We start from the raw sequence: 16,220 nt of genomic DNA, 5'->3' as shown, positions 1-16,220 counted from the left end.
TTAAAATCCGTCCATTTTTAACGGAGATATCGATATTTTTGTGTAAGCCTTATTCCAGTAGAAGGAATTTTGAGCGCTGTATGAAAAAGCAATGCTTGGGAGCAACATGAAACACGATTTTTTATACTGTTACATATAATTGTTTCTAAGTACCAAAAAGACTGTGTACAGCATCCTTTTTATGACAATTTGACTCGGACCAATTTTAGCACGGTTCATTTTTGGCAACATAATCTTTCGAATATGGCATATGTAAACCAGATGATACCAGCATTATCGAGTTGGAAGTAATTCCATAATTATATTGATTTAAACTATTGACAGCAATAAATGCTGGAAGAACATGACTTCCATATACCATACGACTCAGTTCGTCGAGATCAGCAAATGCATGTGTGACAAATAATTTCACTCAATTTTTTCGGAGATGGTTAAACCGTTTTTTACAAACTCAGATTCATATGAAAAGTCGTATACTCTCAAACAAGGTTCCTGAATTACGTTTGGATCCGACTTCTGATTGCGGAACCACAGGATGATATGTGAAACGAAATTAAAATAATGCAATTCACGAGAGAAATCTCGTAGATGGCTGAACCGATCTAAGATTCAAATGAAATCTAAGAATCATCTATGAATCAAATGAGAGGTCTTAAAATCCTATAAAACCTCTTACTTTTTAGTCAGATCCGACTTCTGGTTTAGAAAATGCAGGGTGATTAGTATAAAAATGTCCATTTCACATAAATTAATCAGGTTTATCGGGTTTGCAGATTTGGATAGTCGATTACCAAATAAATTTATTTCAGTTTGAGCGGTATTCGTTTTTGGATTCGGAATGTACCCCCAAATTTTAATTCGCACTACAATTTCTCAAAGATGTCTACACACTGCTCAGGTGAATTTAACTGATTTCGGCTACACCGATTTTAGAATTCCGGTTCCAGTATCGAATCGATTCTCAAAGCTCAATCATTTTCTCAAAAAAGACCAAATCGAACTTCAAAAACAAATATTACAAGACTTAAGGTCCCATACAAAATTGGTGAATTTTAAAAAAAAGGTATCATCTCACTGCTAGGTGGATTAATCACGTTTTTTTTTTTCAATGGAATTCGGAACCTGTCTCATATTTCTTTACAAGATTTTTCAAACTGACACCTAAGTCCTGATTTAAGTTAGGAATTTTATATCTGAACTCAGAAACAGAATTTGGAACTGAATTCGGTTCCAGAATCTAGTTCTTTGGTTCAGTTTCAGAATTTAATTTCCAAATTCAGCTTCAGGATTTAATTCCTGAATTAAGTTTTAGTATTTATTAGCACAAATCAAAGTCTGCACGCTGGAATTGAATTCGGAACTAAGGTTCTGGAACTAAATTCAGACACTGAATTCAGGATCGGGATTCAAGTTCAGAATTCAGATCTAGAACTAAGTTCGGAACATGGATTCTGAACATTCGTTCAGTTCCAGAATTTTAGAATAAAATTTTTGATTTGGATTCCGAACCTTAATTTTGTTACTGAATTTAGTTCTTTAATTCAACTGATTTTAGTTTTTAAGTTCAGTTCCAGCTCCTGAATTTTCAGAATTCAGGTTCTGGTGTAGAGAAATGAATGGTGACAAAAAATACTCAAATATCCGCAAGGAACTACTCGAAGTTTTTTTTTCCGCTGAGGATGCAAATCTGTTATTTGTGAAATAGAATATGTTTGTCGTCAATAACTCATTCTTTAGTACAGATGCACCGTTACAATTCTGGCGGCGAAGCAGTAAAAGTAATATAACTCACACAATCAACTGACTATTATGTATGATTATTAATATTCGGGAATATGAAAGAAACAAGTCAGTTTTAATCGTATTCACGTCCTTCAGTTATGTCTCTGACATTACCCACCCGTCTTTTTAGTTGATATTTTTTTCGTTCATAACTATTACCGGTTTTCGGTTCCTTGATTCCCGGAAGCAGTGATCATAAACTTCAAAATAAATTTTACTTCGATTTTTATATAAAATGTAATAAGAAAGGTATCACAAATTGTTATGCAACTTTTTTCAGGCAAATTACCCATTTTTTTTGTTCCGTGCGGGTCTCCGAAATAGTGCGATTTTTTCCGAAAATATATCCCAAATTAGGCGATTCTTCTTTTCAAGTGATTTTCTCAAAATTATATCCTTTGTTCCATGCAGGTTTTTCAAGATCTGTCCATGCGGACCCCGACCTTGCAGTATTCTTAGTGTCAGTAGGATCGTAGCACCAGCCATGCAATGATTCGGTACGCTATTAATCGGCTGCGAAATCTGTTGGAACAGAAGATCAAATTCCACAAAAGGATTGTAATACTTTCAGAGGATAAGGATAAGAGCAAGCTACGGGTTCGAGTCTTGTCTTTGCGGTAAGTTTTTCGCAAATTTCCATTTCATTGTGGCATTCGTTAGCTCTGTGTGTATGTGCAAACAAATATGCACTCGATTTTCTCGGAGATGGCTGAGCCGATTTTTACAAACTTAGATTAATATGAAAGGTCATATGATCCCATACAACGCTATTGAAATTTGTCCGGATCCGACGTTTAATTCCGGAGTTACAAATTTATATGTACGAAAAATTTCAAAAACATTTCACTCGATTTTCTCGGAGATGACTAAAACGATTTTTATAATCAAAGATTAAAATCCGATAACGATCCCATATAACGCTTTTGATTTTTTTTCTTACGGCTTCCACGTGCGAGATTTAAAGGGTGTAAAAAATCAATCAATTTCACGAATATTTTTGATTACATGATAACGTAAAAACAAATAAAATTCCTTCAGCCTTATATGAACGGCTGAAAGCAAAAACCGGAAAAAAAACATTGAGAGCAAAAACCCGGACACAGATTTTTCCATGCAATAATCGTTTCAAAACTTAATCGGTTCTTCCAAAACAAATGTTTCAGCCGGTTTCTTACATTCAAAGTTTTAACCGACAGCCACTGTGAGAACGCAGCATAGATCAGTTTGCCCGTAACAAACAAGAAAACAATGCCTCGTCCACAGCGGCAGTTGGTATAAACTTTGAATGCAAAAATCGGATAAAAACATTGGGTCGTAATAACTAAGTGCTCACAAGTTTCTATCTCATGCCTCTCCGTGTGTCTATGATGATGTATGGCCAATAGAACGACGTCGACTGGGTACTTCTGCGGGCCTTCTGCGTTAGTAGCAGAATGAGAGGATGCGAATTGGTTGATTTGTAATAATTCATTTTAAACGCGAACATTATTGAAAATTCTTTAAATAGGTCAAGTGTTTCGTTTTGACGTCCTATTGATGAAGTGTATTTTAAATTGTCAACTTGTTTTCATGGAAACCGTCTGCCGCATTCCTTGCAAGTCATAAGCATTTTGCATATCATCCTTATATAATTTGAGGCATGAAACAGAATACGTCTTATAAGTAAGAATAACTTTCTATTCGTACAATTAGTGTTTTATGCAGGAGCATCTATAGAAAAAATATTCAGAAGTGTGCAAAATCATACTATATTCCAAGGGTGTAATTGACAGGTTCATAAGACTGAAGGTTTCGATACGGTAAGATTAGAAAATGTTAATTGTTCATACAAATCTAAACACGCATCGATTGCTTGCCAATTGCCAGGGATCAAAAGTCTTTCTGTAATGTTTGAATCCATTTGATGGAAACATTTCATTTAGGCGGGGCTGGTCGATGGAACGGTGACCTCGGAACAAGATTTGCTTTGTATACGAAACGCGAATCATCGGAATTCGATTGAATCAACACCTTCCCGAGTACTGGAACAGCGAAGGCAAGTTATTTTTCGAAAAATCTTGACCTTAAATTATTGACTGAGATTCGAAACCTAGACCAGAATTCTGAACCAGGACTCTCGAGTCGGATATCCGTCAAGGTTTTATCGGATCTGAATACTGAATCTGGATTCTGAACATGGATTCTGGGTCAAAATTTTGAAGCATGATTGCCATTCTGGATCTGAACCTAGATTCTGTACATGGATTTTAAGCCAAGATCTGAATTAAAACCAGGATTCCGTACTATAATTGGAACTCAGAACCTGGACCTGAACTGAGTAACTTGACCTAACCTCTGAACATGAATTTGTGATCTGAGTGCAGAATCTGAATTCTGAACCTAAAATCGGCACTTCGATTCTGGACCGGAATTCTCAGTCTGGATCTGAATTCTGAAATTGTACTCAGATTCTGAACTAAAATTATTGACAGAGGTTTTTTACCTGAACCTGAATTCTGCATCTCGATTATGGAATTTAATTTTCAACCTGGACTTGGACTTTGGTTTTGGAACCAGAATCCTGACCCCGAATCAGCTCTTGACACAGTTTTTGAACTTAGATCCTGAGCCTTGACTCTTCACCTGAATTCTGGACTTAGTTTCAGAACATGGACCTGGATTCTTGAGCGAAAATCGGGATCCGAATTTTAGGCTTGCATTTTGGACCTGAGTTGGAGATCAGAACTTTTGACGGGAATACATAGATTTTCGTGTGTTTTGGGCATAAGTTCTGATCCCAGGCAGACAGAAATTTTAGATTTGAACCTCAATTCTGAACCGGATAGCAGGATTCTGGGTCTGAATTCCGATCATGAATCTGAATTCTGGATCTGACCTTAGGATTTTGAACAAGATTTTGGACTCGAGCTCTGAAAATCATTATATGAATTTCTAATGAAACATTGAAATTATTTACACTCATTCTTATTCGACCAATTCTTGGTCGACACAGCAATTGAAATTTTCATCTTCTTACTTTCGTTTTCTTTCTCACAAATCTCACAAAAATTGAATGATGCACTAATCACATCATTTTAGCAACTGATAGATTGGGATGGAATTATTTTTCGCAATGATATATTACACACATGCCTATATAAATTTGTCGTGAATACAGTTTACTCAAGGCCTTCCTCAAAAAAGTATCGACTATTTGCGACTCATTACCCACCTATTAACAATGTTGAGTTTACTATCCACTGAAAATGAGCTAATGCCCACTAGTAGGCTGTAGGACCAGTTCGGGAATCACTGATTTAGAGTGACGATGCATAAAATGAGGAAACTCCTTCTAATTTTTAGCTCAAAGCTGTTTCAAATTGTAAAGTTTATGATATAGATGTACAACTTTGCTGCCGTTTTTTTCCAAAATTAAAAGCTTTATTGCGAAAAAGTGCTTACAGATGTATTATTCGTCGCTAGTGACAACTTTCTCCCATCTTTCCGGCAATTTTCGGATCCCGGCTCGGAAAAACGAGTCCTCTTTTGACGCTATCCATGAAGCAATCCATTTTTCCAACTCTTCGAAGGACTGAAAATGTTGATATGCCAGGCCGTGTGCCATCGAACGGAATAGGTGGAAGTCAGAAGGGGCGACATCTGGGGAATACGGCGGGTGGGGCAAGACTTCCCATTTCAGCATTTCCAGGTACTTTTTGACCACTTTTGCGAAGTGAGGCCGAGCATTGTCATGTTGGAGGATAACTTTGTCATGTCGCTCTTGTTATTGTGGCCGCTTTTCATTTTTGAGACGTTTTGAAATGGCTTGCTGACTCACTGCCAACGATTTGGCAAGCTCTCCAAACGTTCTTTTACTCAGAGCATCATCACCGTAATTTTTTTGAGAGCATTCGATGCGCTTCAGCTGCATTTTTTTCGAATTGTAACAGAAAAGTAAAACTTCCCGCAAATGGCGAGAATTGGGCACATAAACAGATATTTTCGAGCGTGAATAATACGAAAACAAGAACAACTGTCACTGAAACGGTGATGACAATTCGTTAGACACTCACTTTAAAGGCATTATCATCTATGTATTTTGACCAGCCTCACCCGGTACAGCCACCTATCGGAAAACGGCGGAAGCAAAGTTGTACACCTGATAGTTACTGTCGAATATATAAGCGAACTAAGTGTGAAAGCTCACGTAACTCGAATTAATCTGAAAAATTTATTTGAATGACGAGAGAAAGGAAGAAGTTTTCTTTCAATTCTGCAGTAGTTAGACTGTCAGCTGTGTATAGCTGTGTTCAATTTTTAATTAGAAACCAATTTCAATGAAAAATCCGAGTTGAGAAACTGTATTATGTATGGTCAAAACTTTAGCACAGAAAAAATATACATGAACTGAACGACGGTTCCACCATCGGAAAATTAGTAACGTGCCCCGAGGTATTGGTCTCATAACAAACAAACTATCGTACACTTGAATCCCGACCAGGATGAATTCTTAATGTCAATAACTACAAATTCGTCTGTCGAAACATAAGGTTACGTTCCACATCGAAATGTAACACAAAAAGACTTTACAAAAGCTGCCAGGAACAAATGAATATAACAAACTAATATCATAGCAGAAAATGGTATTGTGGACCTTCGACGTTTTTTTTTTATTACGTTCGCTTTTGTTTGTTTGTTTGTCTCTAGTCTGTTTACGAGTATGCGCGGCGGAACCAGTAAGTTTTAATCACATTTTCGCTTACCATAGTCATGCACCGGACAGATGTGTGAATGCTGTGATGCCGGTCCATATTCGGGATGTGGCAGGTAGTACGAATGTTCTGGATAGTATTCCGGGGAGTATTGAGCGGTCAGGAAAATGTTGTGTCCGTTGACGTGGCCGTGATGGTGAGGAGGCGTCTGCAGATGCTGATGCGGATGATGCTGGGAAGACTGTTGCTGGGGTGGTTGAGGTGAAAGCTGTTGCTGTTGAGATTGTTGTGGAGAATGTTGTTGTTGTTGTTGTTGCTGCTGCTGCTGCTGTTGCTGCTGATGATGACTATCCGACGAGGACGACAGAGAGGAGGTGGATGATGTTGGGGTCTGTGCTTGACTTATGTGGTGATTTAGATGAGCTGGTGATTCCGGGGAAGTTGAAACAGCTCGGCGTACCATGGTCACTGGTCCGTGGACGGTGGACAGTTTCCCCGTTCTGGTTTGTTCTTCGTATCCTTTCTTTCTTTCGTTTTTTTTTCTTGCACTTGATTTTTCACTATTCACTATTTGATTCTTGATTTTAAAATAACACAAATTTCACCCGCACCCGCGCGGTGGTGATTTATTTTTCTTCTTCTTGAACTAATTACGCTCTGCTTAGCTCACATATTTAAGACTACTGAAAACATAAGAACGAAATAAAATCATTCCAACGCCTCCAGAAGTTGCCTTCGAGGCATGCTTATCACCAGGCAAGCAACCGGAGCAGTTCCGTTTTAGTCCTGATAACAGTCAACTTCTTGTTCGTACATTTCAAATACTCATTCACGGGCACTAGAGCAACAGAAAGAAGCAACAGCTCGCACACAACGGGACCATTCTGTGCGCTTTTGTTGCTGTTATTCAGTCGAGAGCGCCATCAACATGTAGGGGCAAGGCAAGGCAAGGCAAGGCAACCAATGCATCCCATGTGTGGCCCACATTTGCTTGCTTCTTCTAGTTGTTAGTTGGTCTTGACTTGCTTCTGCCTTCGCTATCTCTTTCGTTGAAAACTTTGGGGTGCTGTCTGTCGGATCAAAATGCACAAAACAATTTCTTCTTTCTTGCTTTTCTAATAATACTCTGCTCCTCAAGGTGCCGCACCTTGTTATTGGTGCCCGCCCGCCTCGTGGTGAGGGTGGGGGAGTGGGCACCGGTACCTAGGAACAGAAGGCGGTACCGAGCGGTTCAGGGTGGCTCTCTAAAGACGGTTATTTACAAATGCGCTGCACAAGTAGTGTACACATTTCACATTCCAGCCCCAATCAACCAACCGAACCAAGCCAAACCAAACCAAACCAAAAACATCGTGTGTCTGCCCCGTCTGTGAGTGTGCGTGCGGAATGTATCGAAGTGTGTGTTCGCGGCGGGTACGTCTCTTCTTTTTTTATGCGAACACAAGAAATGCCGTTATCAATCAAAGCAAAGGAAATCATGTTAAAAGGCATGGAAGACAGCGACTCTCACTGCTTGTTATTAGGACTGAACTGACTAACGTATATTCACGCTGCTGCTACTGCTTCTGCCCTCGAACAACTTTTGAACAGCTAAGCTGCCATTGACAGTGCAATTGTTGCAATTGATGAATCGAAATTGTGCTTTACAATCCGACGCTGGTGTGGTAGCAAATTTGGAGTCTAATTATCACATGCCTTGAAATTATCGGTTTGTTTTTGTTTTTGTTTTTTGGTATAGAGGTTTTAACCTATCATTTTTCCACTTGAAACAACCTTCTCTTATCTTGTACTGTAGAATATTCTAAGATTAGTCTACTTCACAATATAAATTGAATTTCCCAAAAACACTATCTTAAACTGCAGTGCTCGATATTCCATAAATTATCGATCAAATCGGTGTCACTTATAAAAATCAACAGAGCGAAGATTCGGCACATTTTACAGTTTTTCTTTGACATAGTTCAACTATTAGTTGCAAACCAGACGACTTCTGAATGGTGTTTACATAATTCGTCAACCAACCAGTTGTCGTGTTTCGTCATGACAACGTCAGGCCACACACGTCTGAAGCGTTTCGTCAAATACTCCCCGAGCTTGATAGAGAAGTTTTCATGCTTCCATGTATCATTTATGGCGAAATACAGAAAAATCATGAAAATTCAGTCGATGTGCAGTACATTTTTCAAAAAGCATTTTATTTAAAAATAGTGAAAAGTGACGAGTTTTTTCATTAAATGATACATTTTATGCAGTGGCGTCTCGTCCATAATTGCCCGGTCAAATTGAAAGAATAACCTCGCATTCTCCATTCGTATGCTATTATTTTTTAGATTCTCTATTTATTCTTTGATACCGAATATAAAAACAGCCCCAGAAAGTATGGACGCAACCAAAAACCGCTGCCATTTAACAATGGTTCAGAATCTGTCAATTTTAATGGCTGCGTCCTTTTGTTTACACTCTTCTCTAACCACTTGTGCAGTTGTTTATTCGTTTTCATTAGTTTGTTTCGAAATACGTGGACTTTCAGCAGAACAACGTCGAAAAATTGTGTACAAATGGTGCACAGAACGCGGACTGTCACTGAGAAAGATAGCAAAAATGGAAGGAGTAAGTGAAAAAGCTGTGCGAAATGAAATCAGGAAGTTCGGAGAGGATAACACCTTTGAGGGTAAACCGAAAACGGGTCGAAAAAATGGTCCTGCTAACCCTCAGTTGGATAAACGCATACTGAAGGCGTTCGAGCAAAAGAAGGAGGTTTCAGTTCGGGATGTGTCCAAAAAAGTGGGCACTTCGAAGTCAAATGTTCTTCGTGCTAAAGAACGTTTGAATCTTCGAACCTATAAGAAGCAGAAACAACCAAAACGTAGTCCGAAACAAGAAGCATCGATCAGGCCGAGGGTTCGAAAGCTGTACAATATGATTCTTGCTGGAAATTTGAACTGCATAATCATGGACGACGAAACCTACGTGAAACTCGATTACAAATACCTGCCGGGACCTTAATATTATACGGTGCGAGAAGGGCAAGTGTTGAACCAGGCCGAGGCATCGATTGAAGTCGAAAAAATTGGTAAGAAAGCTGTGGTCTGGCAAGCAATTTGTAGCTGCGGTAAGATTCCGAAACCCTTCATCACCACTGCTTGAATGAACAGCGAAATATACATCAAGGAATGTTTACAAAAACGCCTTCTACCCATGATTCGAAGCCACAAGGTTCCTGTTGTCTTCTGGCCAGATCTTGCTTCTTGCCACTACTCGAAATCAACGATAGAATGGTATACTACCAAAAATGTCACTTTCGTCCCAAAAGACATGAATCCACCAAATTGCCCACAACTTCGACCAATTGAAGAATTTTGAGCATTAACGTAAGCACATCTTAGGAAACATGTCTCGGAAGCCGAAACCATTCAACAGTTCGAAAAAGATTAGAAAAAAGTGTCAAAACTTGTCGCCAAGAAGTCTGTACGGAATTTAATGTGGAACGCTCGCAAGAAGGTGTGCCAGCTAGTCTACAATGGCTAAGTAGCAAATGTTGAGAATAATATTATGTTGTTGTAGTCTAATATTATCAGTATATCGAATAAAATTTGAATATCTAACACTTGTGAATTATTTACAGCGAAATCAAAGTGCGTCCATACTTTCTGGGACAGTCTTTAAAATAAAAAGCGATTTTATCTCCAGCACAATATGCACAAATTCATTATAAGCTGCATGCGCTTCCTGGTCAATGGCAGTCAAACGATCTTTTCATCTGAACTCGAAAATTGCGTGCATTTACACGCATCTGATATTCATCCAATTAAAAACTTCAAGTCGCTGTGTTAGTGTCTTTCCGTGTACACGTACGTTACTGCACAGATTCAAGGAGAGAAGGAATTGCTCAGTTCAGCACTGGGATTTGTTGTTCTCTCTGTCACTTTTTGGTCTGTGAGAACTTGTATGCACACCTTCAGGAGAGACTACAGTGGCTTATGCTCATGGCAGATGAAAACAAATTGCTGTCTCCAGAGGTGCCAGGTTCATAGATTGAGGGAAATGGTTTTTTTTTACATTTTCGTGTAGTTTTACATTTCAAAAATATTGTGTCAAAATTTCAAATCAATTTTTGCTCACTTTTTGAGAAAAAAAGTTTAAACGCTTGATTTTCTGAAAACCAATTTTCCGAAATCCGTGAACACGATCCTGCAAAATCTACTGAACCAATTCGTTTAAAACTTGAAACATACTTTCTTGGTATAAAATGTTTTCCCCCTGCCTTTTTGAATTTTTCCCATTTTCATATTATGGTAGTTTTTCACCTCAAAATTCACGGAAAATTTAGCGTAAGATCGCGTTTTTTGCTTAAATAGGCCACGAACAGGTAAAAATCAAAATAATAACTTGAGAACGACACATAAAGACTGTCCCAGAAAGTATGGACGCAACCAAAAACCGCTGCCATTTCACAATGGTTCAGAATCTGTCAATTTTTATGGCTGCGTCCTTTTGTTTACACTCTTCTCTAACCACTTGTGCAGTTGTTTATTCGTTTTCATTAGTTTGTTTCGAAATGCGTGGACTTTCAGCAGAACAACGTCGAAAAATTGTGTACAAATGGTGCGCAGAACGCGGACTGTCACTGAGGAAGAAAGCAAAAATTGGAAGGAGTAAGTGAAAAAGCCGTGCGATATGCAATCAGGAAGTTCGGTGAGGATAACACTTTTGAGGATAAACCGAAAACGAGTCAAAAAAAAGGTCCTGCTAACCCTCGGTTGGATAAACGTATACGGAAGGCGTTCGAGCAAATGAAGGAGGCTTCAATTCGGGATGTGGCCAAAAAAGTGGACACTTCGAAGCCAAATGTTCTTCGTGCTAAAGAACGCATCGCATCGATCAGGCCGAGAGTTCGAAAGCTGTACAATACGATTCTTGCTGGAAATTTGAACTGCATAATCATGGACGACGAAACCTGCGTGAAACTCGATTACAAATCCTTGCCGGGATCACAATATTATACGGTGCGAGATGGGCAAGTGCTAAACCAGTCCAATATATCGATTGAAGTCGAAAAATTTGGTAAGAAAGCTATGGTCTGGCAAGCAATTTGTAGCTGCGGTATTATGGTAGTTTTTCACCTCAAAATTGACGGAAAATTTAGCGTTAGATCGCGTTTTTTGCTTAAATATCAATATCAATTTATGAATCGAAAGTTTACTCTAGGCTGTCTTTTGAAAGGGCAATTTTTTACGACTTTTGTTGTAAATGGTTATAGCCGAAAATATAGCCGAAAAAAGCAAATATTACAAAAATGTGCTGTACTATTTCTCAAAATAATTTAATTAAAAAAAAATACTGGAAGAATTCACAATCGAATCCTACCCCGAAAAAATCGATTTTAAAAATTTATAGTCCATTTACGAAAAAAATACCGTTACCGTTTCTTATGAAATTTTGTCCCAAAAAATTTGTCTTGTTCAAAGTGAACTTTTTTTTCCAGTGTACTTTTATCGAAAGCTAAACTAAACTGAAAGTAGGAATCGTCCAAGTATCCAATGGAACTCAATTTGTGAACACACGACGACAAAAAGTTTTAGTTAGAAAAACCTTTTTCCCTGGTAAGTTCTCATCTTACAATATATCATGGTGGGGAAGATATTTACCTATATTGGGACAAAATTTCATCCAAACAAAAGACGGCCTTTTCTAGAACATCGAAAAATTTAGAAATTGATCTTTTGTTGTGTGTAAGATAGTGATGGATGATTATGACTGGAAAATTAGATTGGACAAGAAAAAAACTTTTGTTAGCAAAACTTTATTACCACAACTAACTATCTTGGGATAAAATTTCAAATAAAGCAAAAGTTTTGTGTTTATTTACGTAATACGACTTTAAATTTTTGGAATCGATTTTTTTTTTGCGTGGGACTTAATTTGGATTTTGTTCAGTATTTTATTCGAAAATTAGACTGATTAGGGAAAAATCATTGGCACAAAAAATTTTAGAGTAAGTTTGACCCTTCTCAGAAAGAGCCTTGATAAATTTTGGTAAAACCAAATATGCAAATTGACTTTTCGTAACAAAGTCTACATGTCTAGAAAGTTAAATTAAAAACTGAAAGTGTCACCAACTCCAAATAAGAATTGGCAGGTTTAGTATCGAGGTATATTTAGAATTCCACGTATTCGTACTTCGAGTTGCACTTGACGGCCATTGACGCTTCTAACGTATCCACTTCCGAATGAGTCAAAGACTTTAAATTTTGAATTCAATGGGAAAATGCCGTTAAATTAAAATACCGTACATGTTAGAGAAACAATACACAGTATTTGGGTCCAAAATACAGTACAATACTGCGAGATACAGTACGGATAATGAGTGTTATGAATTCACCATATTGTCCGAATCTGGCACTAAACGATTACTAACTAATAGAAACAAATTTAGAACAAAACCGGGTATACTTCAGCTAAGCATATCGGACGATCCAAAACATGTCAACTGGAATGTAAAAATAATAGTTTTACTTTTTCTCACCAACTTAATACTATGTGAAAAGTTTGGAAGAATTTTTTTTGGCAACAATTTATAATTGACAGGTATGTAAATTCGACATATTCGTATTCCTTCACCTGGGGATCAGTTCAAATTGACTCCCAAGCAGTCGTAAAAAAATTCTACTTGAGCATCACAATTTTAATTCAATTTTAATATTTCGAACCTGAAGCACTATTTTGTTGATTGAAAAAAGCTTATTTGTTGACTTGGCTTTCGAGCTTAAAACATACGTTAATTTCGTGTTAAAAATTTCGAATTTCGAGTCAAATCAAGAGAAAGTGTGGAAGGGAAGATTTTTTTGTTTAAATGACCTCGGAAAATCATCGAAGTCTTATAGAGATCTTTCCCCAACCATCATAACTTGTGAGCGTTGGTTTCAACGTTTCAAAGCAGACGATTTCAATGCTATCAATAAAAACAACTTAAGGTCGACCAAAAAAGGTTGAAAATGACGAATTGCAATCATTATTGAACGAAAATAATACACAAATAAGGAAAATGAAATTGAATGTCACTTGGTAAGTCATTTACGGTGATCTCAAAGCTATGGAAAAATTTCAAAAGGTTGGTAAATGGGTTCCACACAAACTAAACGAAAGACATGTGAAAAGCGAAAAACTCTTTTTAGGCAACGAAAGAGTTATTCTCACATCGGATTACAGCTGACGACGAAAAATGGATACATTTTGATAATTCGAAACGCAAAAAATCATGGGTAAGGCCAGGACAATCATCAGCATCGAGTCCAAGAACGAATCGTTTTGAGAATAACACAGTGCTATGTATGTGGTGTGATCAGAAGGGAGTCGTAGTAACCTACTTAAACCCATACCCATTATTATCGTTCGCCGCCGTCAACAAATGATCCATTTGAACAAGCATTATTCGAAAAATGACCACATTGGGCCCGAAAACAGCCAAACAATTTCTATGATTGCACCCACCATATTTACCAGATCTGGATCCTTGTGATTATCATTTGTTTTCACCGATGCGACACGCACTAGCAGAGAAACAATTTCAAATGTTCAAGGTTGTACAAAAATGGCTCGAAAAATGAATGTCAACGAAAAGCTTTACTGCAACTGCTAAATCACAATATTAAATATCGAAAAAAAAACAACAAATCGATCCTTTCAAGGATCACAAATGAATCTTAAAGGGTCAGACTAGTCTATCTGAGTGAGATTTCAATCCATGATTGACGATTATCGGACAGACAGACCTTCTAACATCGCATATCGACGGTTGTTGACACAGTTACTTGACCCAAATGCAGAAATTAACGTTTTAAACATGCTTCCTTGTAGCAAATTTTCGCATTCAATGGTTAAGTTTTACTCATTTAGTTTGACGTAGTGCATTACATTACAATTTAAAATTATATACTTTTATTGTCTACGTTACGTAATAATAGTCTTTGAGATTGAACTACTAAAGGAATCCAATATTTTCCAATATTAGTTATTCTAATATAAACAAGCCCACTGTGTGAGAAGCGCCGTTTTGCCGGTTACGATTAATTTTACCATAAGTAACGGGTATGAAAGTGAATAGGCGGCCTCAATTTAGTAACAAATTCATCAAGAGGATTGAAAAAAAGCCTCTGCACTACTCGCCTGGACTCACATCAACCAATTGATGAATATGCAATCAATAGTGTTGAAAAATCGCTAGCCAGGTGATGATTTCTACACATGTTTTATCTCATATAAATTCTGCATCGAGCGTTTAACCAGAAACAGATGATATACCGCTATGCATAATGAAATAACAGAGTATCGATGTCCGATGAATCGTATGTTTCGAAACCGAAGAGTCTAGAACTCATAATTTCAGAATCAACAAGTGTTACTTCAGACCGGATACTATCCTAGCAATGGCACTAGCTTTGTTTCCTGCTATAATACATAACAGGCTAATTCCATAACATGCAACCAACACCTTCATCGTGTCCTTAATTAAGATCATGAAATGATTTAATTCCATAATACTACAGCTCATTGTAGGGAGTTTTAATTTACAATAATTAAACCTTCATTTTGAATCGGAACGATAATTGCAATCATTTTTAACCAGTTAACGAAGCACTAACGAGGAAATTTCATGAAACATGATGTAACGTCTGGCTTCGTCTAGAAGACCAAAAACAATTTGATTTCAAAACAAACAAAATCCGGAACCTCACAATTCACTAGCACAGTACCAAAGCGACAGTTATTCATTAGCCGGAACACCACGGGAAGCTGTTAAAATTAGTACCAGATTTGGCAAGCCATCAGCACTTGTGGAAAACACAGTGAACCATTCGTGACCCGGAATTTACAAAACTTAGGTCCGTTTGTTGAGTTTTGAGCAACTTGGTCTATGTAGTCTTATATTTGTTTTCAAGATTTTGAAAGATATTTTTTTCTTTGTCTTTGTATTTTGGTAGCATGAATGAATCTTAGTGTTTCAAAATTATCATTAATTCATTATGAACAAATCATATAACAAATTATATTCGTGCTGCGTTTAGTCAACTAGACTCGGATATTTGAGCACGGAGTCATATTGTATCGAGTAGATTTGATTACTAAAGTTCGAACAAACGGTAGTTACTTGAGTTGAATTAAAGTCTTTGAAATATGCCCCGAAAGAACCTTTGAAAAATACGAGACTGGTAAAAATGAGTCAACCTTTGCCAAATCATTTTGAACCCTTCACGGAAATCCAAGGCGACAAGTTTCAAAATCTTATCGTTTATTTAAGCGGAATTGCAAGGGTTCATAATGGGCGTACAAATAATTCGTACCGTTTTCTAACAAATAGCGTAATGCGATATGCGTAGGAAAGATACTATCTTACAGTTTCAGCGTTTGAGCCGAGCATAGCAAAAAAAAAAAAAACAGCCACAATGCACCGATGTACATGACAGAGTAATTTTGCAGCATGACAACACCTGCCCAACTGTTCCTTATCCGGTAGAAACATACTTAGAAACGTTCAAATGGGAGTTTTACTCCACCCGCCGTATAGCCCAGAGATCTGCTCTTTCTGATTACTATTTGCTACGCTTGATATAGCACATCACCAACTATGGTGTAGTCAAAAAATAATCGTCTCGTGGATTGCGGCCAAACCGGTGTAAATTTTCAAAAAGGTATCCGTGAATTGCCAAGAAGGATGGGAAAAAGTAGGATCGAAATTCCATCTGACGA

General features: G+C 37.6%; 1 protein-coding gene across 6 annotated transcripts in view; it reads right to left on the bottom strand.

Moving 5' to 3' along the window:
- Positions 1-16,220, bottom strand: part of LOC131431977 (fibronectin type-III domain-containing protein 3A) — a 157,425-nt gene that overhangs the window by 67,050 nt on the left and 74,155 nt on the right. For 3 of the 6 annotated variants that reach the window (XM_058597977.1, XM_058597978.1, XM_058597979.1), the window contains exon 2: positions 6,525-7,156. The exons of 2 other annotated variants lie outside the window; for them this stretch is intronic. In XM_058597977.1, the coding sequence (XP_058453960.1) occupies positions 6,525-6,936 (412 nt within the window). In that variant the 5' untranslated portion in view covers positions 6,937-7,156. The remainder of the gene's footprint in view (positions 1-6,524; positions 7,157-16,220) is intronic. One more of the 6 variants, XM_058597980.1, reaches the window with a different exon arrangement.

The sequence above is a fragment of the Malaya genurostris genome, chromosome 2 (genome assembly GCF_030247185.1).
Source record: "Malaya genurostris strain Urasoe2022 chromosome 2, Malgen_1.1, whole genome shotgun sequence".
Lineage (NCBI taxonomy): Eukaryota > Metazoa > Arthropoda > Insecta > Diptera > Culicidae > Malaya > Malaya genurostris.
This window is presented reverse-complemented; position numbering and strand designations above follow the sequence as displayed.